Source organism: Myodes glareolus, chromosome 2 (assembly GCF_982192425.1).
Source record: "Myodes glareolus chromosome 2, mMyoGla1.1, whole genome shotgun sequence".
NCBI classification, from domain to species: domain Eukaryota; kingdom Metazoa; phylum Chordata; class Mammalia; order Rodentia; family Cricetidae; genus Myodes; species Myodes glareolus.
Window position 1 is genome coordinate 106,930,761 of NC_142027.1, and position 23,402 is coordinate 106,954,162.

Genomic DNA, 23,402 nt, shown 5'->3' on the forward strand with positions numbered 1-23,402 from the left:
GTTGGGTGTAATTCTGATGAATCTGCCTTTATATGTTACTTTGCCTTTTTCCTTTGCAGCTCTTAATAGTCTTTCTTTGTTTTGTATGTTTACTTTTTTGATTATTATATGTCTAGGGGACTTTCTTTCTTGGTCCATTCTATTTGGTGTTCTGTAAACTTCTTGTAACTTCATAGGCATATCCTTCTTTAGGTTGGGAAAGTTTTCTTCTATGATTTTGTTGAATACACTTTCTGTGCCTTTGAGCTGGAGTTCTTCTCCTTCTTTTATCCTTATTATTCATAGGTTTGGTCTTTTCATGGTGTGCCAGATTTTCTCGATGTTTTGTCTTAAGGATTTGTTCGATTTAATGTTTTATTTAACTGATACATCTATTTCCTCTATAGTATCTTCAACACCAGAGATTCTCTCTTCTAACTATTGATCTTGTATTCTGTTGGTTGTGCTTGCATCTGTAGTTCCCATTCACTTACCCAGATTTTTCATTTCCAGAAGTCCCGCCGTCTGTGTTTTCTTTATTGCCTCTATTTCAGTTTTCAATTCTTGAACTGTTTGAAATGTTTGCCTCACCTCTTTGACTGGTCTTTCTTGGGTTTCTTTAAGAGATTTAGTGATTTCTTCCAATTTTTGTTTGTCTCTTCATCCATTTCTTTAAGGGAATTTTTCATTTCCTCTTTAAGGATCTCTATCATCTATATAAAATTATATGGAAGGTCATTTTCTTCTGCTTCTTCTGGGTTATGGTGTTCGGGTCTTCTTGTAGTAGGACCACTAGGTTTTGGTGGTGCCATATTCATCTTTATATTGTTGGATATGTTCTGAAACAGCCTTCTCCCCATCCTTTCCTCCAGTGGGTGCAGGTAAAGCCTATACTTCAAAAGATCCTTCTTCCTCCAATTGGTAAAGGTAGGGCCTGTGGCTTAGGTGGTTTCTCTTCATCCAGTTGCAGGCAGGTCTGTGGCTCAAGTGGATACTGATAGGCTCTGGGGCTCATCTCCAGGGACAGTCAGGGCCAACGCTTCAGTTGCCACAGATGTGGTGGAGGATGGTAGTGGGTGTGTGGAGGTTGCTCAGGGTCTCTGGGGCTTGGTGAGTGGGGGTGGGGCAATGGGATGTTCCTCCCAGGGCAAGGGCCTAGAGAGCAGAGCCCTCAAAATGAGAACCCAGATGCTTACCTCTCCAGGGGCAGTCTGTGCCAAGTGATTCCAGATCCATAGTCCTCTTTCTTTTCCCACAGGTGTTCTATCTCATAATGTCTTGGCCTGAGCCCATGAACCATTGGAATCCACCACCCTATCTGAGCTCTGGCTCTGAGCCCATCTACTGGGACTCTCTCCCTGAAGAACTCACCAACCTGACCAGCCTTCTGTCCTGGCCTCCAACTGGTGGTGACAAGGATGACTTTTTGGCTTCTACCAGCCCCAGAACCTCCACCTACTGCTTGAAGGATCCTGCTCAGGCCACCTATACTCTGGGAAGTAACCTAGAGGCCATTCTTGTGGCTAGGGACCACCAGGGTAGGCCCAAGACTCATGGTGGAGATCTGTTTCGGGCACAGCTGTTGGGGCAGGAATTGAAAGCAGGAGTCCCAGGAGAGGTGAAGGATCTGGAGAATGGCACGTACCTCTTGTCCTTCCCCCTGCTCTGGGCTGGAGCGGCCCAGGTGCAAGTGAGGCTGATCCACTCCAGTGAGGCAGTCGGGGTCCTACAGAGGGTCTGGAAAGAAAAACGGGCCACCGTTGACTTTAGGGGGTATTTTCGAGGCAGGAATGGCACTCAAGAGGCTGTGATCTGCAACGTGGACCCCCAGTCGACTGGAGCCCAAGGGCCCACCTGCCAGTACAGGGATGTGGTCTCTGGGGAGCTCTGGTTCTGTGCTCAACCATCTACCCTGCCCTGCGATGCTTTAGTCGGTCACTCCAGTGGAAGTTACCTGAAGGTGACCACACGGCATGATGAGAAACTGATGGCTGGGTAAGACATCTAGAATATCGAATGTGTCCCAGTTCTAACTATAGTTATGTGGAGGTCAGAAGACAACTTGAGGAAGTCAGTTCTGTTTTTCCATCACGTGGGACCAGGTATCAAACCCAGTTTGTCAGGTTTGGCAGCCAAGCCCCTTTACTCATGGAGGCATCTCACTGTCGTCATTATTTAGAGATTCCTGCAGCTCAGAGTGGTCTTGTATTCTTAGTGTGGTCGAGGGTGACATTACAATGGAGGCAGAAAAGTGACAAGTTCAAGGACACCGGACAGTGGTGGCACACACCTTTAACCCCAGCATTCGGGAGGCAGAGACAGGTAGATTTTTGTGAGTGTGAGGCCAGCCTGGTCTACAGAGTGAGTTCCAGGACAGCCAGGGCTACACAGAAAAACCTTGTCTTGAAAAACTAAAACTCAAACAAAACAAAACAAAACAAAACTAGTTCAAGGCCATCCTTGGCTGCATAGTGAATATAAACAAGTCCAGCCTGTGACTCATGGGCATTACAGCTGGTGTCAAAAAGGCAAAGGGGGTGTGTTGGGGTAAGGGGTGTTGTTATAGTCCCTACTGCCTGTTTGTGTAATGACAATAACAAAATGAATTGTTCTTCCTAGAGTCTAGTGCCCAAGGAAACTGTAGTTTCTCATTTGCTGTGAAATTCTGTTTATCTTATCTTGAGTGTTAATGAACTGATAAGATTGTTCTCTTGCATGTGTGTTCCTCCTATTACAGTCGCCCCATCAGTGCTCCCTTTAGTGTTGTGCCCTGGGATTAGGTAGAGGAGAGATAATCAGTCATTCATGGTACATTCTTTACTAATCAAATTTTCACCTGGCCAACCTCCATCTAAGTTCGTACTCATTGTTTCTTCAGGAGTGTGACTGACCAGCCACTCCCTTCAGGCATATCTCCAATCCTGGTGACACCAGCAGCCATTGGGAACCTGAGGAATATGGGTGAGTGACTTTGGAATATGGGGGTAGGGAGGGGGTGGTCATCAGCTGAGATGGGTTGTGGGCTTTTTGATTTGATATATATGTGTCTCTGTGTGTGTGGTGTATGTGTGTATCTGTGTGTGTGCGTGTGTGTGTGTGTCTGTGTGTGTGTGTGTGTGTGTGTGTGTGTGTGTGTGATATGGGTGTGTGTGAAATATATCAGTATGTGAGTATGTGTATGGTATATGTGTGTATTCCTGAAATCATGTGTGTTACACGTGCATGCACGTGTGTGTGTGTGTGTGTGTGTCTGAGAGTGCAGTATGGGTGTGGGTTCACTCGCCTGTGAAGAAGTACATGAGACCAGGCAGAGGTCAGAATGTTCTCTCTAATTGTTCTCTACCATATTTTATTTTACTTTAAGTTGTATTATGGTTCTTGTGCAGGGAAAGTGGTTTCAATTGGCAGTGAATTGTTAACTGATAATGATTAGAGAAGGAAAAACTGGGGTTCTGCCAGCCCAAGGGTGGCTGGGTAGGTTTTGAACAGAACTCATGCAGGAGAGACCTAGTTTTGATTTTTCGGGCCACAGCCAGCAAGCAAGAGAGGGTCAGTGCACATATTATTGTCCATAGAGGTTCTCAGGACAATGGTTCATAGTGAAAAACCAAGTGGCCTTTACTCAGCAAGCACTCACAGTCTTCAGAGGGAGCAGCATCTCTCTTGCTACCTCCTCAGAAAGGAAGAAATTGAAGGCATTGATGCCTTCCTCAAAGAAGTAATGGACTCCTATATTCATCATATGCCCAACCCAAAGGTGAGCCTGAAAGGGAAGAAAGGAAGATCTGTAGGACCCTCCCAGCAGCTGGGTTCGGGGTGGTACTTGAGAATCCACATAAAAACATGCACTTTCTCCCTCTCTCTCTCCCTCTCTCACTCTCTCTCTCTCTCTGAATGAAGTTTTGCTAGAAACTCTGCTCAGTCACTAAAGAACAATGGGTACAGTTGCTTTATGCTCTTGGCTGGAGTATCCCAGATACAGTGTCCCTAGAGGAGGCAGGGGTGTGTCTAGAGCCTCAGGCACAAAGACACAGTGACCAGCTACGCAGCCTTGGGATGCCTGTGTTCAGTCCCTTGGAGGACTGAGGCAGAGATCCATCCTGCTCCCAGCACCCTCTAAGCCCAAAATGGATGGTCACTGAGAGAGATACTTGAGTTGTTCCCAGATGTGGGCCACCACTCCTGCCAGGGAAGGTGCTGGTTGTCAGCCATCAGTACCAGGCTGGAGGAAGTGTTCCGGGTGTATGTAGAAAGAAGAACCCAGGTAACAGGTCAGTCTTCTAGGAAAGTAAGCAAATGGCCACATAAATAAAGATCCTCTTTATTTTTCAAGATAAAGAATCTCACTGAGCTTGCTGTTTCAGCTAGACTGGCTGGGCAGTAGGCCCCTGGGATCTGCTGTCTCCACCTCCCCAGGTGCTTGGATTCCAGGCACACCACACACAGTGTTTACACATGTTCTAGGAGTCAAACTTCGGCCTTCACCCATGCGCATGCCTGTACATCACCCACTGAGGCAGCTCTGCAGCCCTTAGATGGGTTTTATTGTACTTTTTATTTTTTTCCTGCCAGGGAAGTGTAGTACAGTGGTTAGAACTATGGCTGTAATAGCATACTTCTAGCCTAGCAGTACTTGCCTAACTTGGGCAAGGCACAGGATGCTATCCCTAGCACGGATAATAAAGAAAAAATATTTTATTGACATTATAAAAGACATACAAATGGCTGTACATATATAATATATACAATGTCCCGAATTTACAAGTACAAACTCTTGAAGCCATCTCCACAATTGGCGATAGAAAAATATCTATCCTTCACCTCCTTGAAGCCAGAAAAATATCCTTCACCTCCTTGAAGCCAAACTTTAAAGCTTAAGGATGTCAGAACTGATGAATGTGACAGCAAGAGGCTGAAGAGAGGGCTCCAAGGTTAAGAACTCTTGTGACTCTTCCAAAAGACCTGAGTGTTTGCCTGGCTTCATTTTGGGCGACCCATGGCTGCCTGTGACTTCAGCCTGCGGAAATTCAATCCCCTTTTCTGGCTCCAGCTGGCACTGTAACACAGATGGCATACACACAGTCACATAAATTAAAAGAAAAAAACAACACTGTTGGGTCCACGGGGGTCACACAAAGATGAGGACAGACAGACTACCAGCATCCAATAAACTAGAAACAAACTTTATTCCAGAAAAAAAAATTTTAAAAATTAAAAGTAAATCTCCATGAGGCACATAAAGCTTATCAGCTAGCTGAGACCCACAGTCAGAGATGGATTTGTAAGGCTGTGGCAAAGGCCGGTTTTTAAACTCCTCCTTTTATAGCAAGCCTTGGGTAACAACAAAAGAACTTTTACAATCTCAAGGTAAAACTTGGATACATATTTCCCTTCTTTACAATTTCCATTAACAGAGTTTTTCATTTAGATTAGTGTTTGTATTTAGCCCATCGTTTTTCCTGTCATTCCTTGATAGTGTTGACCCAGGCTCTGGACCTCCCCTGACTGCCAGTTTCGCATAGCAGGGAAGGGTATGAGACAATATAAAACCAAGAAGTCAAAAGTTACGTACATCCCATCATTTAAAAGTTAACTCAGCTCACATCAATTTCTGGTCATGAGTAATGGGGGAGGGTATCTAAAAACTGATTCTCAGTTTGCAGAGTGACCGTAAGTTTGCAGAGGGCCGCTTCAGCCTCGCAAATAGAACTATGGGTTGTAAAGCGGAGTAACCCACGGTTAATAGTTAATCCTTAAACTACTGGGAAAGCAACTGACAGTCTGCTCTCATTCTCCTAGGCTTGCAACTTTATATTTCTTTATTTCGACATTCCTATTTCTGGAATCTACATTTCTATATTCTTATTCTTGGACTCTTCAAGCACTAACAGTAAATCCAGCTTCTATGGGACAGTGTGGTGCATACCTGCTATTTTGGCACTCTGGAAATAAGCAGGGTCAGAAGTTCAAGTCTGACCTCACCTTGTAGGCAGAGTTTTCCATCTAGACCACCGATCAGCTCTGTCCTGCCAGCTGCTCCCCAATTAACCACGCAGAGACTTATTAGTAATTATAAATTCTCAGTCGATAGCTCAGTTTGTCATTAGCTAGCTTAACCCATTTCTATTCATATATGTGCTGCCCCAAGGATGTGTTTACCTCACGTACATACTTCCTGTCCTACTCGCCTTGCATCCCACGGCATCTCCTTGGACCCTGCCCTTCTCCCCAGCATTCTCTCTGCCCTGAAAATTCTGCCTCACCATAGGCCAATCAACATTTTATTAACAATGGGAGCAACATATCTTCACAGTGTGCAGAAGGATTATTCCAGAACATCACCTAATGTTGAATTTAAACTTAGAATCAAACCCAGTGCTTTGTGAACACTAGGCAATCAAGCACCTACCAGCTGAGCTGCATTCCCAAGCCCTGGCACCGCCATGTTCTACTCATCCTTGCCAGCATCAGCTTTTCCCCTCTCTCTTTGGGTACCTTCTGTCTACTTTGAAGGGACCTCTTGGGATTCAGGTTTTATCTTTGGAGGAGCAGGTTGAACAGACAGTCATGTAGATCTTTTCAGTGTTCACCCTGTGCCTTGATTCTGTGTACTTTTGGCTCCCCTTTCTTGGTGTGTAGTGGAGGCAGCAGGAGCTAAGCACTGAATGCAGGCATGAACTGGTACACATCCTTGGTCTGCATGGGGGTCATTATCATCTCTTCTTCACACTGTTTCCAATTGTTAGTTTTGAGTGGGTTTTTGTATTATTCAACTGAGCTTTTTGTTATTTTGTCATTTTAGATAGGGTCTCACAATGAAGCCCTAGCTGGCCTGGAATGTGGTATGTGCAGAAGGCTGACCTTGAACTCACAGGCATCCACCCTCTTCTACCTTTTGAATGCTGGTATTAAAGGTGCATGCCAGCATACCTGCTGTTTTCTTTTGAAACAGGCTTGAGTAACACAGGTTGGCCTTGAACCTATTATGTAGCCAAGGATGAAACTAGAACATTTTTAATTGAAAAACAAAATTTTGCATTGTGTGTGTGTGTATGTGTGTGTGTGTGTGTGTGTGTGTGTGTGTGTGTGTGTGTGTGTAGCCATGCATGACACACCAAAGGTGTGGAGGTCAGAGGGAAACTTGTAGAAGTGGATTTTCTCCTTCCACCATGTGAGTTCCAGGATCAAACTCAATCAACTTTGGAGATGGAGACATCTTGATGGCTTTTAAATATTACTTATCTGTTTATGATTGTTATGTTGTGTATATGTGATGTGGATATGAGTGCATATGTGTCATAATGAGTGTGTGTGAGGTCAGAGGAAAGCTCTGTGGAGGCAGTTCGCACTTTCCACATTCGCATGGGCCTTGGGGAAATGAACTGAAGTTGCCAGGCTTGCTCAGTAAATGCCTTCACCCACTGAGCCATATTGTAGACACCACCTCAAATTTTTGATCCTTTTCCCTCCACCTCCTGAGTTACAGGCCAGAAGCTGACAGAAATGGTTTATTCAGTGATGAGATTTGGACCAAGAGCATCAAATATACTAGGTAAGCGTTCTACAAACTTGGATGCATCTCCAGCCATCTGTGTTCTTTTATTTGTTTGTTTTGAGACAGGGTCTCACTACATAGATTTGGCTTGTAGCGACTTGCTATGTAGACCAGACTGGCCTTGACTTCAAAGACATCTGACTTTGCTTCCCAAAGGCATGGTCCATCACCCTTGTTCTTTTTTTTAAAACTGATTTTTTTGAACTATATATTTTTCTCTGCTCCCCACCTTCCTCTCCCCTTCCCTTCAACCCTCTTCCATGGTCCCCCTGCTTCCAATTTACTCAGGAGATATTCTCTTTTTCTACTTCCCATGTAGATTAGATATGTGTATGTCTCTCTTAGGGTCCTCTTTGTTGTCTAGGTTCTCTGGGATTGTGATTGGTAGGCTGGTTTCCTTTGCTTTATGTCTAAAAAACACTTATGAGTGATTACATATGATATTTGTCTTTCTGGGTCTGGGTTACCTCACTCAAAATGATATTTCCTAACTCCATCCATTTTCCTGCAAAATTGAAGCTGTTGTTATTTTTTTCTGCTATATAGTACTCCATTGTACAAATGTACCACTTTTTTTTTCAATCCATTCTTTGATCGAGGGGCATTTAGGTTGTTTCCAGGTTCTGGCTATGACAAACAAAGTTGCTATGAACATAGTTGAGCACATGTCCTTGTGGCACGGTTAAGCATCCTATGGATATATACCCAAAAGTGGTATCACTGTGTCTTGAGGAAGGTTGTTTCCTAATTTTCTGAGAAATCGCCACACTGACATCCAAAGAGGTTGTATCAGCTTGCATTCCCACCAGCAATGCAGAAGTGTTCCCTTTTCCCCACAAACTCTCCAGCATAAGTTGTCATCAGTGTTTTTGATCTTGGCCATTCTTACAGGTGTAAGATGGAATTTCAGAGTTTTTTGATTTGCATTTCTCTGATGACTAATGATGTTGAACATTTCCTTAAGTGTCTTTTAGAAATTTGAGATTTCTCTGTTGAGAGTTTTCTGTTTAGGTCTGTGCTCCATTTTTTTATTGGATTATTTGTTCTTTTTATGACCAATGTCTTGAGTTCTTTGTATATTTTAGACATTAGTCCTCTGTCTGATACAGGGTTGGTGAAGATCTTTTTCCATTCTGTAGGCTCTCATTTTGTCTGGTTGACTGGGTCCTTTGCTTTTTAGAAGCTTTTCAGTTTCAGGAGGTCCCATTTATTAATTGTTTTTCTCAGTGTCTGTGCTACTGAGGTTATATTTAGAAAGAGGTCTCCTGTGCCAATGCATTCAAGTGTACTTCCCACTTTCTCTTCTGTGAGGTTCAGTGTGGCTGGCTTTATGTTGTGGCCTTTGATCCATTTGGACTTGAGTTTTGTGCATGGTGTTAGATATGGATCTATTTTCATTCTTTTGCAGCTTAATATCCAGTTATACCAGCACCATTTGTTAAATATACTTTCTTTTTTCCTTTTGATATTTTTTGCTTCTTTGTCAAAAATTAGGTATTTGTAGGTGTGTGAATTAATATCCAGGTCTTCGATTCAGTTCCATTGGTCCTCCTATCTGTTTTTATGCTAATACCAGGCTGTTTTCAGGACTGTAGTTTTGTAGTAGAGTTAGAAGTCAGAGATTGTGATGCCTCCAGAAGTTCCTTTATTGTACAGTTTTGTTTTGGCTATCCTGGGTTTTTTGCTTTTTCATATGAAGTTGAGTACCATTCATTCAAAGTCTGTTAAGGATTTTGCTGGGATTATGATGGGCATTACATTGAATCTGTAGATAACTTTTGGTAAGATTGCCATTTTTACTATGTTAATTCTACCTACCAAAGAGCATGGGAGATCTTTTCATTTTCTGGTGTCTTCTTCAATTTCTTTCTTCAAAGATTTAAAGTTCCTGTCATACAAGTCTTCCACTTCTTTGGTTAGAGTTACTCTGAGATATTTTATGCTATTTGTGGCTATTGTGAAGTGTGATGTTTCTCTGATTTCTTTCTCAATCCATTTATCATCTGTATAAAGGAGGGCTACTGATTTTTTTTTGAGTTAATCTTGTAACCTGCTACATTACTGAAACTGTTTATGAGTTGTAGAAGTTCCTTGGTAGAATTTTTGGGGTTACCTATGTAAACTATCATATCACCAGCAAATAGTGAGAGTTTGACTTCTTCTCTTCCGATTTGTATCCCCTTGACCTCCTTCTGGTATATTGTTTCTCTAGCTAGGACCTCAAGAACTATATTGAATAGATAAGGAGAGAGTGGACAACTTTGTCTTGTTCCTGATTTCAGTGGGATTGGTGTGAGTTTCTCTCCATTTAGTTTGATGTTACATGTTTGTTTGCTGTATATTGCTTTTATTATATTTGAGTATATTCCTTGTATCCCTGCTCTCTCCAAGACCTTTAGCATGAAGGGATATTATATTTTGTCAAAAGCTTTTTCAGCATCTAATGAGATGATCATGTGGTTTTTATTTTTCAGTTTGTTATTTGGTAGATTATGTTGACAGATTTTCATCTGCATCTCTGGGATGAAGCTGACTTGATCATGGTGGATGATGTGTTCTTGGATTCAATTTGCCAGTATTTTATTTAATATTTCTGGATCAACGTTCATGAGTGAGATTGGTCTGTAATTCTCTTTCTTAGTAATGTCTTTATGTAGTTTGGGTATCAGGGTAAATGTAGCCTCATGAAAAGAATTTGGCAATGTTCCTTCTGTTTCTATTATGTGGAACAATTTGAGGAGTATTGGTATTAGTTCTACTTTGAAAATCTTGTAGAATTCTGTGCTGAAACCATTTGGTTCTGGGCTTTTTTTTTGCGAGACTATTTCTATTCTTTACCAGTTAGAGGTCTATTTAATTTATCTGATCTTGATTTAATTTTTTAATTTTAGTAAGTGATGTTTATTCAGAAAGTTGTCCATTTCCTTTAAGTTTTCCAATTTTGTGGAGTACAGGTTTTTGAAATATGATCTGATGATTCTCTGGATTTCCTCAATGTCTGTTGTTACGTCCCCCTTTTCATTTCTGATTTTGTTAATTTGGATATTGTCTCTCTGTCTTGTGTTTAGTTTGGATAAACGTTTGTCTATTTTGTTGATTTTCTCAAGGAACAAACTCCTTGTCTCATTGAGTCTTTGTATTATTTTCTTTGTTTCTATTTTGTTTATTTCAGCTCTCAATTTGATTATTTCCTACTGTCTAGTTCTCCTGGTTGAGTTTGCTTCTTTTTGTTCTAAAGTTTTGAAATGTTCTGTTAATTCACTAGTGTGAGATTTTTTCAGTTTCTTTATATAGGCATTTAGTGCTATGAACTTTCCTCTTAACACTGCTTTCATTGTCTCTCATAATTTTGGATATGTTGTATGGTCATTTTCATTAAATTTTAGGAAGTCTTTAATTTCTCCCTTTATTTCTTCCTTGACCCATTGATGATTCAGGTGAGCATTGTTTAATTTCCATGTGTTTGTGGGATTTCGGGAATTAGTATTGCTGTTGAATCCTAATTTTAAGCCATGGTGATCTAGTAAGATATATGGGGTTATTCCAATTTTTCTTTGCATCTGTTGAGGTTTGTTTTGTTACCTAGTATGTAGTTAATTTTTGAGAATGTTTCATGAGGTGCTGAGAAGAAGACATATTCTTTTATGTTTAGATGGAATGTTCTATAGATATCTGTTAAGTTCATTTGAGTGATAACATCTGTTAGTTCTCTTATTTTTCTGTGAATTTTTTGTCTGCCAGTCCTGTCCAGTGGTGAGACTTGAGTGTTGAAGTCTCCCAGTATTAGTGGGACTTTAATGTATGATTTAAGCTTTAGAAGTGTTTCTTTTACATATGAGGGTGCCCTTGTATTTGGGACATAGATTTCAATATTGAGATTTCCTCTTGATGGATTTTTCCTGACTAATATGAAATTCCTACTTTGTCTCTTTTGACTGATTTCAATTTGAAGTCTATTTTGTTAGATATTAGGGTGGCTACACTAACTTGTAGTCCATTTAATTGGAAAATTTTTCCCAACCCTTTTCTCTGAGGTGATATCTGTCTTTGAGGTTGAGGTGTGTTTTTTGTATGCAGCAGGAGGATGGATTCAGTTTTTGTATCCAATCTGTTAGCCTGTGCCTTTTTATAAGTGAGTTGAGTTCATTTATATTAATGGATATTAATGACCTGTGATTGCTCTTTCCTGTTATTATAGTTTTCGTTGCTGGTGATATTATTTTTTGTGTTTTCCCCCTTCTTTGGGATTTGCTGCTGTGAGATCATCAATTGTCTGTGGTTTTGCTGATGTAGCCAACTTCCTTGAATTGGAGTTTTCCTTCTAGTACTTTATGTAGGGCTGGGTTTGTGGCTAGGCATTAGTTATATCTGGTTCTGTCATGGAATATCTTGTTTTGTCCTTTCTAATTAAAAGTTTTGCTGGGTATAGTAGTCTGGGCTGGCATCTGTGGCCTCTTAATGTTTTCATAACGCTTGACCAGGACATTCTGGCTTTCATTGTTTCCATTGAGAAGTCAAGTGTAATTCTGATAGGTCTGTTTCTATAAGTTATTTGGTCTTTTTCCTTTGCAGCTCTTAAACTTTTTTTCTTTATTCTGTGTGTTTAGTGTTTTGATTATTATGTGGCGAGGTGACTTTTTTTTTTTTTAATCCAGTCTATTTGGTGTCCTGTAAGCTTCTTGTATCTTCATAGACACATCTTTCTTTAGGTTAGGAAAGTTTTCTTCTATGATTTTGTTAAGCATATTTTCTGTGCTTTTGAGTTGAACTTCTCCTTTGTCTTTACCTATTATTCTTACGTTTGGTCTTTTCATGGTGTTTGAGATTTCCTGGATATTTTGTGTTAAGTTTTGTTAGATTTAATGTTTTTTTTTTGACTGATGAGTCTATTTTATCTATTGTATCTTCAGTGCTTGAGATTCTGTCTTCCATCTCTTGTATTCTTCTGTTTATGCTTGTGTTTGTGGTTCCTGATTGTTTTTCAATGATTTGTTTCTATAATTCCCTCAGATTGTGTTTTCTTTATTGTCTGTTTTTCAGTTTTCAAGTCTTGAATAGTTTTTTTTCATATGCTTGATTTCTTTTTCATGGTTTTCTTTAAGGGATTTGTTGATGTGTTCCAATGTTTTGTTTGTCTTTTCCTTCATTTCTTTGAGGAAATATTTCTTTTTTCCCATTTCTTTTTATTTATTTATTTATTTGTTTATAAAAATTTCCACTTCCTCCCCTCCTCCCCATACCCTCTCATTCCCCGCACTCCCTCTCCCCCCCCCCCCCGAGGAAATATTTCATTTCCTCTTTAAGGGCCTCAAACATTCTTCTAAAGTTACCTTTTAGTTCATTTTCTTCTATTTTATCTATATTTGGTTGTTCAAGTCCTGCTATTGTAGGGTCACTAGTTTTTACTGGTGTAGTGTTTCTCTTTGTGGTGTTGTATGTGTTCTTAACTTGTCTACCCATCTTGCCCTCTGATTGGTATAGTTGAGGCTGTTTGTGACTCCAGTGAATAATCTTCCAGGTGCCAGTGGATCTAAGGTTCAGATGGTTGCTCCTTGTGGCACAGTCAGGGCCACAGTTCCAGTCACCCATTAGTCAAGCCATGTTCCTAGAGTTTGCTTGGCACTCCCTGGGTTTGTTCTGCAATAGCAGGGGTCATCCGGGCATGCTCCCACAGATATAGCTTGCTTGGAACTTTTTCTGCTGAGATTGCTGCCTTAGGCCTGCTCTGGAAGAGGTCCTGGCTCAGAACCTCTTCCTTCCTCATTTCCGGATTCTCATAGGGACCAGCAGAGGTCCTAGATCAGGTCTACTCCCTCAGTGGTTGCTCCCTTGTATCTGCTCCCGTAGAGTTTGCTATCTGAGGCCTGGGCCAGCCTAGGTCTCTTGTTCAGTCCTGCTTCCTTAAATGTTCCTGGTCTGGGTCTGCTCCTGCCAAGGTCCCTGACTTGGGCTTGGTCCTGCAAAGGACTCTGACTCTAATCTACACCCTTGGAGGTCACAGACTCATGCCCGGACCTGCAGAGGACTCTGGTTCCTGCCTCTATCATCCTTGTTCTTAATCACAGCAAATCGCTTAACATTCTAGGATCTCAGCATCCCCATCTGTAAGTGAAGACATAAATAGTGCTACATCCTGAGTGTGGAGGCACACACCTGTCGTCCCAGCACTCTAGCGGTCAAGGCAGGAGGTTTAGGAGGTCAAGGCCGTTCTCTGGTACTTAGGAAGTTTAAGGCAATCATTTGAAACACTCATGTGTGTTCTTGAGTACACACACACATACATACCATAATAGTACTTTACAGGCTCTGTAAGAGTGCATTGATAAGCTGCACATAAAGTATGCAGAAGAATGCCTGACTAGATCATTGAAATGGCTCAATGAGCAAAGTATTTTTGCTTTCTCTGGTCTTGTAGCCAAGGCTGATGACCTGAGTTCAAACCCTGGGACATATACAGTGAAAGAAAAGAACTGATTTCCAAAAGCTGCCCTCTGACTGCTACATGTGTGCTGTGGCATGCATATACCTACACACAAACAAGTGTAAATGAAAATTAATTTACAAAAAAAAATTGTAAAGAATGCCTGACATTTTGTAAAATGTTCATGTTTTGCTTGTTTTTTTTTTTTAAATCTGCTTTTCTCTCTCCTATAGCCTTGCCCTCTCGGCCCCCATGCCGCCCTGGCCACCTGTCTCCAAAACCCTCTGGCTTCTACTACCAAGACAGATGGCACTCAACGTTCTGTTCTAGCCGCTCTTTCCCCACTGTGGACAGCATCCTGAACTGCCTGGCTGGCCGCATTGTCTACATGATAGGGGATTCTACCCTTCGGCAGTGGTGGGAGTATCTGCGAGACACAGTGCCCTGTGAGTGACCATGGGGGCAGAGGAGGGCCTGTGAGGACTCATGATGGGAAAGTCAGGCAACACTTACATTGAAGGAGACTCCCATGCTTGGTAGAAAGGTAGGGCAGGATGCTGGCCTTTCCTGAAAGGCAGGTGAGTGAGTGAAGGAGTGGAATGTTTTGCTTTGTTCTATGAGACAGGGTCTTACTAAGTACTCCTGGTTGACCCGGCACTCACTGTGATTTATCAGGCTGGCTTCAAACTCAGAAAATCCACCTACCTGAGCATCCTGAGTGCTAGAATTAAAGGCATACACCACCAAGCCCAGCTAGGAGTTTGTTATAAAAACTCTCTCTCTCTCTCTCTCTCTCTCTCTCTCTCTCTCTCTCTCTCTCTCTCTCTGTGTGTGTGTGTGTGTGTGTGTGTGTGTGTGTGTGTGTGTGTTAGTGTGTGAGAAGGCAGTCTCATGTATCCCAGGCTGTCCCGGAATTCCATATGTAGCCAAGGATAACTGTTGTGATATTTTGTTCATTTTCTGATGAATAAAACTTGCCTGAAGACCAGAGGATGGAGCTCACCTCTAGTGAACAAAAGAGGTGTGGAGATCTGTACAGGCAGGAGACAGGAAGTGATATGGCTGGGCAGAGAGAGGAAGTGGTAAGGCAGGGCATAGACAGGATCTCAGCCCTTTTTCTGTCTGAGGATTTAGAGATGTTAGAGGTGACTGTGGCAGTTCCTTTGCTTCTCTGATCATTCAGCTTTAACCCTGATATTTGACTCCAGGTTTTTATTATTAAGACTAATTAGGATTACGCTTCAGATGACCTTGTAGTTCTGATCCTCCTGTCTTCATCTCTCATGTGTTGAAATTCCAGGCATATGCTATATACATCCAGCTTGGAATATTTCAGATATAACTTGGGGATTGCACGCTAGGCAAGCTCGCTACTAGCCAAACTATATCCCAGCGTACAAGAATGACATTATTACCAGGGAGTTGCCTTCCTTTTTAGTAAGCCAGAGACCATGAACATAGCTAAAGGAAAGTGTAACAAACCTTTCAATAATGCAATGGTTGACGATGCCAAAAGAGTCATCTTGAGTTTCTACCTAACATCATCAGTCAGCTTCTTGTGTATATGTGTGTGCATGTGCCTTTTTGTGTATATCCACATGTGTTTGAAGGGGAGGACAGAAAACAATTTCTGCTGTCATTCTTAGATGCAGCCCACTATGTTTTATTTTATTATTATTATTATTGTATGTGTCTGTAATAAGTGTGTGCAAGATTGTGCGTATGTCATGGAACATGTGTAGATGTCAGAGAATAGCTTCCAGAAGTCGCTTCTTTCCTCCCAGGGATGGAGCTCAGGTGGTCAGGCTTGCACAGAAGGCACCTTCACCTAACGAGTCATCTCACTAGCTCTAGCCTCACGAGGCAAGCATTCTATGCACTGAGCCACAGTCCTTGCCGTCATTGGATCATGGTAAAGTACTGAAGATGCTAGGGTCTCCGTGTCCCTACCTATCAGTGGAGCTAGAAATAGTTCTTCAACCTGAGTGTGGCAGTGCACATGTATAGTCCTAGCACCCTGGAGAGAGAGGCAGGGATTTAGGAAGTCAAGGTCATTCTCAGGTACAAAGAAGGTTAAAGTCTAGCACGAGCTATGTAAGATTTTGTCTTAAATGCTAGTGTGCTCATACACACACACACACACACACACACACACACACACACACACTTTATAACAGAATATTTTTTGAGACAAGTTCTCTCCTTAGCCTAGAACTTTCCAAATGGCAAGGCTGACTGTCCATCAAGCCCAAGAATCTTATCTATACCTCACCAGCTCTAGAGTTCCAACCACAAGACACTGTGTCTGATTCTTTTAAAATATGGGCACTGAGGATCACGCTCAGGTCTTCCTACTTGTATAGAAAATCTCTAGAACGGAGCAACACCCCAGCATGTCACTAGCAGATTATAGGCAAGTACTCTACCACTTGTCACCCCTCCTCCAGTGCCTGTTGGGAGGTTTTAGGCTGGATCTCTACCACTGAGCCATGCCTAAGCCATACCCAAGTGTTGAGCACTAGCCTCTGCTGATCCAGTAAGGGCTAGGGGAGTGTAACTCAGTAGTAGAGTGTTTGTCTAGCACCTGAGAGGCCCTGGGTTCCACTCCCCTCATCCTAAGAAGAAAAGAAGGAAGAAGTAGCATGATTGTGAGTACAAGGATAATTAAAAATGGTCACATACAAGGCCTAGAGAGGTAACTCCATGGTTGAGGGCACTGCTCTTCCAGAGGACCCAGGTCCAATTCCCAGCACCCACATGGCAGTTTGCAACCATCTATAACTCCAGCTCTAAGGGATCTGACACCCTCATGGAGACATACATACAGGCAAAATACTAATGAACACAAAATAAGAATAAATCGTGTATCTGTTTCAAAATGGTCACAACACTGACTCATAGCTGCTCATTTGCTCAAGCACCAGAGAATCTGATGCCCTCTCCTGGCCTCTTTGGGTAGCTGCATTCACTTGCACATATTGGCAGACAGACACACACAAGCATACACATAATTTAAAGAAATTAAAAACAGACAAGTGTGGTATTTAACATCTCCCAGATCTGGGAGGCAGAAGCAGGTATCTCCCTATGAATTTGAGGCTAGCCTGGTCTAGCCTGTTCAGGTCAGCCAAGGCTACATAGAGAGACCTTGTCTCAAAAAGTAAGGTAGAAACTGGGTGGGGTGATACACATGCAATTCCAGCAAGGAGAAGTAGGCACAGATGGATGAGGAGCTCAAGATCATCTTGATATAAAGTACGAGCCCAACACGGGCTGCAACAGGAGAAGAACCTGTCTCAAAATATGTATACATTTTTAGTTAGCCTGGGTATAGTGACCTTTGAGGCCAGCACTCAGGAAACAGGCAAACGGATGACTCTGAGGACATGTCATCTACTTAGTAACTTTCAGGTCAGCCAGGACCACATCGTGAGACCTTGTGTCAAAAAGAAGAGGAAGAACCTCTATTTGTATGAGATGATTCCCAATCCTAAGTTAATTTATTATTACAATTTTACTACCTTTATATTTGTGTGGTTCTACAGACAATCATGTAGTATAGTGTGTGTGAGGAGATCAAAGGACAATGTACAAGAGGTGTTTCTCTCCTCGACCCTATGAATCTTAGGGGTTCAAACTCAAGGCACCAGGGCTGTCAGCTGAGGCATTTTCCTGATCTCCTATGTTAATATTTTCTTTCTCCTCCTCCCAAAAGCTCTGAAGCCAGTTGATCTACATGTCCAATATCAGGCAGGTCCCCTGATGGCTGTGGACACAACTCGGGGGACAGTGCTGCACTGGAGGGCCCACAGCTGGCCCCTGCGCTCTCATCGCACTCCAGTGGCATCTTTGCACTCTGTGGCCAGAGTTCTGCATGGCCTGGCTGGGGGTCCCTACACGGTGGTGGTGCTTGGTGTGGGAGCCCACTTCACAACCTTCCCTCCATCCATCTTTGCTCGAAGACTGGCAGGGATTCGGGAAGCTGTGAAAGCCCTGCTGGACAGGGAACCCAGTACTCTGGTGGTTATCAAACTGGCCAATACTGGTTACAAATCCGTGTATGGCAGTGACTGGCTCACAATCCAGGTGAACAGGTTCCTCCAAGCTGCCTTTGATGGTCTTCAAGTGGCCTTTGTGGATGCATGGGAAATGACCTCCAGCTTGGCTCTACCGGACAACATCCACCCAGATAAGCTTATTGTCCGCAACGAAGTGGAATTATTCCTGTCTTTCATCTGCCCCACCTGAGTCACCAGAGGGACCAGAGAATGAATGGATGCAGAGCCTGGGTCGGGGCCATCAAAATGATGGACAGCAAATGATGGGTAGCTGAAGCTACCCCTGGCTTACCTGCTGTAACACTCGGGTCACCATATTTTATACATCTTTCTATGGACCACATGGATAAGTCTAATTTTATATAAGTGAGATGATATTTTACATAGTGTCTTCTATTTGATCGTTTGTGGTTGTATGTGGTGAACCTGGATCTAGGCTGGCAGTCAGGAAGGGTCACTCATTCTTTTGTCTCTGACACCCACAGCCCTGGGCCTACAGCACAAGTTCTTATCAGTTTGTTTTTTTTTTTTTAATGTGGTGTTGGGGCTTCAAACTCAGACCCTGATGTTTGTGCCCTTATCCACTGAACTATCCCAAATCATACCTTTCTTCTTTGCTCCAGTCTCCCGAGTGCTGTGATTACAGCCATGCAACCACTTACTGCCAGCTTATGTTTTATTTTTAATTAGGTTAATTACAGATTTTGCAGTCCATGAGCAAGAATACAGACCCCTTGCACCTTGTACCTATAGCTTCTCCCAATGATAACAGCTGTGTGTGACTCTTGACTAAGAGTTTCCCATGGATACAAGGCCTATGCAAAAACTTGCTTTAGAGAAAACCCAAACATCTTGGTACCTCATGAATCAGGTATGTGCACCTGGCACTGTATTGTCAGAAGCTCCTATCAGTTTGTTTTCAGATATGGAAATCTAGTAGCTAAAGTGTAAATATAGGAAAAAATAAAGATGCTGGGATGTGAAGGGAAGGCTCCTCAATTCATGAAGCCTGAGCCCCTGAAGCCAAGGAGGCTAAGTTCATTCCCAATGTCTAGGAGTCTTCATTTCATGGACCCGCAGGAACCCACACATCCATGACAGAATATATGCAACAACTTTTATTTGTACTTTTGCTCCTTTGTTGTTGTTTGTTTGTTTGTTTGTTTTATTTTTGTGAATCTGGGCATGGATCCCAGGGTCTGTGCATGTTAGACACTGCTCTACCACTGAGCCACACCACAGCTCCTCACTGGGGGATTCTAGGCAGGGGCTCTACCACTGAGCCACACCCCAGTCCCTCACTGGGGGATTCTAGGCAGGAGCTCTACCACTGAATCATACCCCAGCCCCTCACTGGGGGATTCTAGGAAGGTGCTCTACCACTGAACCACATCCCAACCCCTCACTGGGGATTCTAGGCAGGGGCTCTCCCACTGAGCCACACCTCAACCCCTCACTGGGGGATTCTAGGAAGGAGATCAACCACTGAGCCACACCCCAGCCCCTCACTGGGAGATTCTAGGCAGATGCTCTACCACTGAGTCACACCCCAGCTGCACACTGAGTGTGATGGGTGTGCAGTACACAGGAGCTGCATCAAGACAGGGTTAAAGAACTAGTGACTCTCTGGAAAGAACTCAAGACCAAATTAGAAGAAAAATAAAACAAAGTATCTCATTTAACTTAAATTAAGATTTAAGATAAGGGACTAGAGTGAGAGCTCAGAAGTTAAGAGCATTGACTGTTCTCCCAGAGAACCTAGGTTCAATTTCCAGCACCCACATAGCAGTTCACAACGGTCTGTAATTTCAGTGTAGTATGATACCCTCACACAGACATGCAGGCAGGCAAAACACCATAAAAGTAACAACAAAAAGATAAAAATAAAATCACATTTATCTTTACCTTCTCGAAGTCAGGATTTCCAAACACAGTCCTGTCAGTGGTTAGAGTTTCAATGTCTAAAGTTAGGAAGACAAGCAAAGCCACACAAAAGATAAAATGAGAACATTTCCTGGACTCCAGTGTAGCTGCACTGTGGACACTTGTGTATGTAAGAAAGAAGAATGGTCCATTTCCAAAGGAGACATGAGCCAGTTTAGGTCCAGACAACAATGAGAACAGAAACCCGAGGACCCTGCTAGCATGTACTAATCTAACTAGCCCTCAACACACTAAAGGGTTAGAAGAAAACAGTAAATTATTGGAGCAGGAGCAATGACTCCGTGGTTTCGAGCACTGGCTGCTCTTTCAAGCCAGATTTGATTCCCAGAAACCTGATAACTGTTTGGTTGGATGCTTCACCCCAGCCCCTGGCATCCATTCTGAAATGTTTGGGTTGGACTTTCCACCCCAAGCCCCCTCCCCTGGGAGTCGCCTCAGTCCAGACTCCACCTCCAAGAAAGTCCACCAAATGATGAACCCTCCCCAGAGAAGCTCAAGACCACTCCCACAGGCTATTTAAACTGTCCCTCAGAGACCGAACATGTGGTCTTTACGGTTCTCCTTTCCCCTCTCAATGCCTCCTCTTCGTTTTTCTTCCAAGGGGGCCTACAGCCCCCACCCCTACCCCTTCTACTCCCCCTCTTCCCCCACCCCTCCACCTCCCCCACCCCTGGGAGCGCTGGCATCCATTAAACCTGGGCTTTTTCTAATTCTGTTTGATTTGGTCTAATTTTGATTATGGCTTTGGCAGAGAGGCTTATCGGGCCATAAAAACTTTACAACAACCATCTCCAGTTCCAGGAGACCTGACACCCTTTTCTTGCCTCCACAGGCCTTGCATACAGGTGGTGCACATGCGTACAGGCAAAATGTCCATACACACAGCCGACTAAATAAATATAATTGTTAAAAAAATTATCAATGTCTGCTTGCCTGCAGACTTGACAAAGTCATGACAAATCCTTATAATAAGTGGGTTGGGGGCTGAAGAGATTGCCCAGTGATTGTGAGTGATTGTTTTTCTGGCAGAGGACCCCAGTTTGGTGGGCACTGTACAACACCTAGTAACTTCAGTTCCAATGGAAACAATGACCTCTTCTGGCCTCCACTGGCATAGGCACCTGCACACATATAGCATACACTCACATAGATACACTCACCTACAAAAGAAAAAAATAAAAATAAAGCTAATTGTGGCAGTGCACACCTTTAATCCCAGCACTTGGAAGGCAGAGACAGGTGGATCTCTGAATTCCAGGCCAGCCTGGTTCTACAAAGTTAGTTTCAGGCCAGCCAGGGCTACACAGAGAAACCTTGCTCAAAATAATAATAATAACAATAATAATAATAATAATGTGAAATCAAACCTTTAAAACAATTATATATATATGTATATATATATATATATATATATATATATATATATATATATATATATATATATATATATATATATATAGCACAGAGATGAACCCGTGCATTCACTCAGAAATTAACAATTGGTGGGTGGTAGTGGCACAAGTCTTTAATCCCAGCACTCAGGAGGCAGAGGCAGGTGAATCTCTGTGAGTTCCAGGCCAGCCTGGTCTACAAGAGCTAGTTCAAGGAAAGGCTCCACAACTACAGAGAAACTCTGTCTCAAAAATAAAAGAAATAGACAAATAAGACAGACATGGTAGTGCACACTTTAAATTCCAACACAAAGGAGGCAGAAGAAGGTAGACCTTAGTGAGTTCAAGGTCACCCTGGTCTACATAGTAAGTTTCGGGAAAATCAGGGGTACACAGAGATACTCTGTCTCAAAACATACAGAAAGAAGAAGAAGAAGGAGGAGAAGGAGAAGGAGGAGAAGGAGAAGAAGAAGAAGAAGAAGAAGAAGAAGAAGAAGAAGAAGAAGAAGAAGAAGAAGAAGAAGAAGAAGAAGAAGAAGAGGAAGAAGAAGAGGAAAAAGAAAGGAAGAAGCAGGAGGAGGAGGAGTCAAAGATGTGTGACAGAGAGAAAAGTAAGACCCAGTATATTATTCAGGGTTCTCTTGAGTAAAGTAGTAAAACTTATATATTTTGTCAATTATGTTTTAAATAAACACTGATCGGCCAGTAGCCAGGTAGGAAGTATAGAAGGTACAACCAGACAGGAAGTAGAAGCAGGTCAATGAGAACAGGAGAATTCTGGGAAGGAGGAAACCCATTCCAGCCCAGTCCTGTCCAGACACTGAAGAAGCAGGATGTGACCTGCCCCACTGAAAAAATGTACTGAGCCATGTGGCTAACATAGATTAGAATAAAGGCTTAATATAAGTTATAAGAGCTATTACAAAGTCTGAGTTAAAGGGCCAATGAGTTTACATCTAATGTAGAAATCTGTGTGATCTTTCTTTGGGACATAATGACTGTGGGAACCAGGCAGGACAGAAACCCCAACAAGCAGGCCCTCATGTTACAGTGTGTGTGTACCTGTATGTATATGTGTGTGTATATATGTGTGTGTGTTATTTATATGCATACACATGCACACATACACACACACACACACATACACACACAGGGTATTTATTAGAAAGACTACAAGCTGTGACTTACAGTGTAATGAATTACAATGGCTGCTGATGAATGGAAGGTCCAAGAATCCAGTAGCTGTTCAGTCCACTAGGCTGGATGTCTCAGATGGTTTTCAGTAAACACGAGACTTGCAAGGAAGTAGGCTCTACTGCCAGTGAAGGAATAAATGGACTTGCCAATGAGGCAGGAGCAAGCAAGCAAAGAGCAAAGGATTCCTTCTTCCGTGTCCTTATATAAATTTCCACCAGAAGGCATGGATCTGAATAGAGGTGAACCTCATCACCTCAAAAGATCTGAATTAGGGCTAGAGAGCTGGCTCAGTGGTTAAGAGCATTGCCTGCTCTTCCAAAGGTCCTGAGTTCAACTCCCAGCAACCACCTGGTGGCTCACAACCATCTGTATTGAGTTCTGGTGCCCTCTTCTGGCCTGCAGACATACACACCGACAGAATATTGTATACATAATAAATAAATAAATAAAACACTTTTTAAAAACAGATCTGGATTAAAGGTATGTCTTCCCACTGCGAAGATCTGAATTAAAAGCGCATCTTCCCACTTAAGTAATCAAAAGTCCCCCATAGGTGTGCCCCTTCATTTTGGGGTTTCAGTTAATTCCAGAGATAGTGAAGTTGACAAGCAAGAATAGCCATCACATTCCCCAAACTCCTTTTCAGTAATGGTGTTTTATCACAGGAATAGCAGCCATAAGTAAAATAGGGTGGAAATGGATTGTTTCATGTTGGGGGATTGTGGGCCAGCACAACTAGCATGGCCTTGAACTCTTGATTCTGCTCCTTCTTCTCCCTCTCTTGCAGGTTGAAATTACAGGTCAGTGCTATCATACCTGGGGCTGAGTACCCACTGAGAAGATTAAGTGGACTCGGT

General features: G+C 42.6%; 2 protein-coding genes across 4 annotated transcripts in view; both read left to right on the top strand.

Moving 5' to 3' along the window:
- LOC148123115 (NXPE family member 3-like) overlaps positions 1 to 19,140 on the top strand; it is a 39,263-nt gene extending 20,123 nt beyond the window's left edge. The window contains exons 2-6 of one of the 3 annotated variants that reach the window (XM_087903390.1): positions 1,238 to 1,974; positions 2,858 to 2,940; positions 7,460 to 7,531; positions 14,189 to 14,401; positions 17,671 to 19,140. In XM_087903390.1, coding sequence (XP_087759516.1) covers positions 1,253 to 1,974; positions 2,858 to 2,940; positions 7,460 to 7,531; positions 14,189 to 14,401; positions 17,671 to 18,203 — 1,623 coding nt within the window. In that variant the 5' untranslated portion in view covers positions 1,238 to 1,252 and the 3' untranslated portion in view covers positions 18,204 to 19,140. The remainder of the gene's footprint in view (positions 1 to 1,237; positions 1,975 to 2,857; positions 2,941 to 7,459; positions 7,532 to 14,188; positions 14,402 to 17,670) is intronic. The other 2 variants (XM_087903388.1, XM_087903389.1) reach the window with 2 other exon arrangements.
- Positions 1 to 23,402, top strand: part of LOC146895486 (NXPE family member 3-like) — a 78,307-nt gene that overhangs the window by 18,476 nt on the left and 36,429 nt on the right. The gene's annotated exons all lie outside the window — the stretch shown is intronic.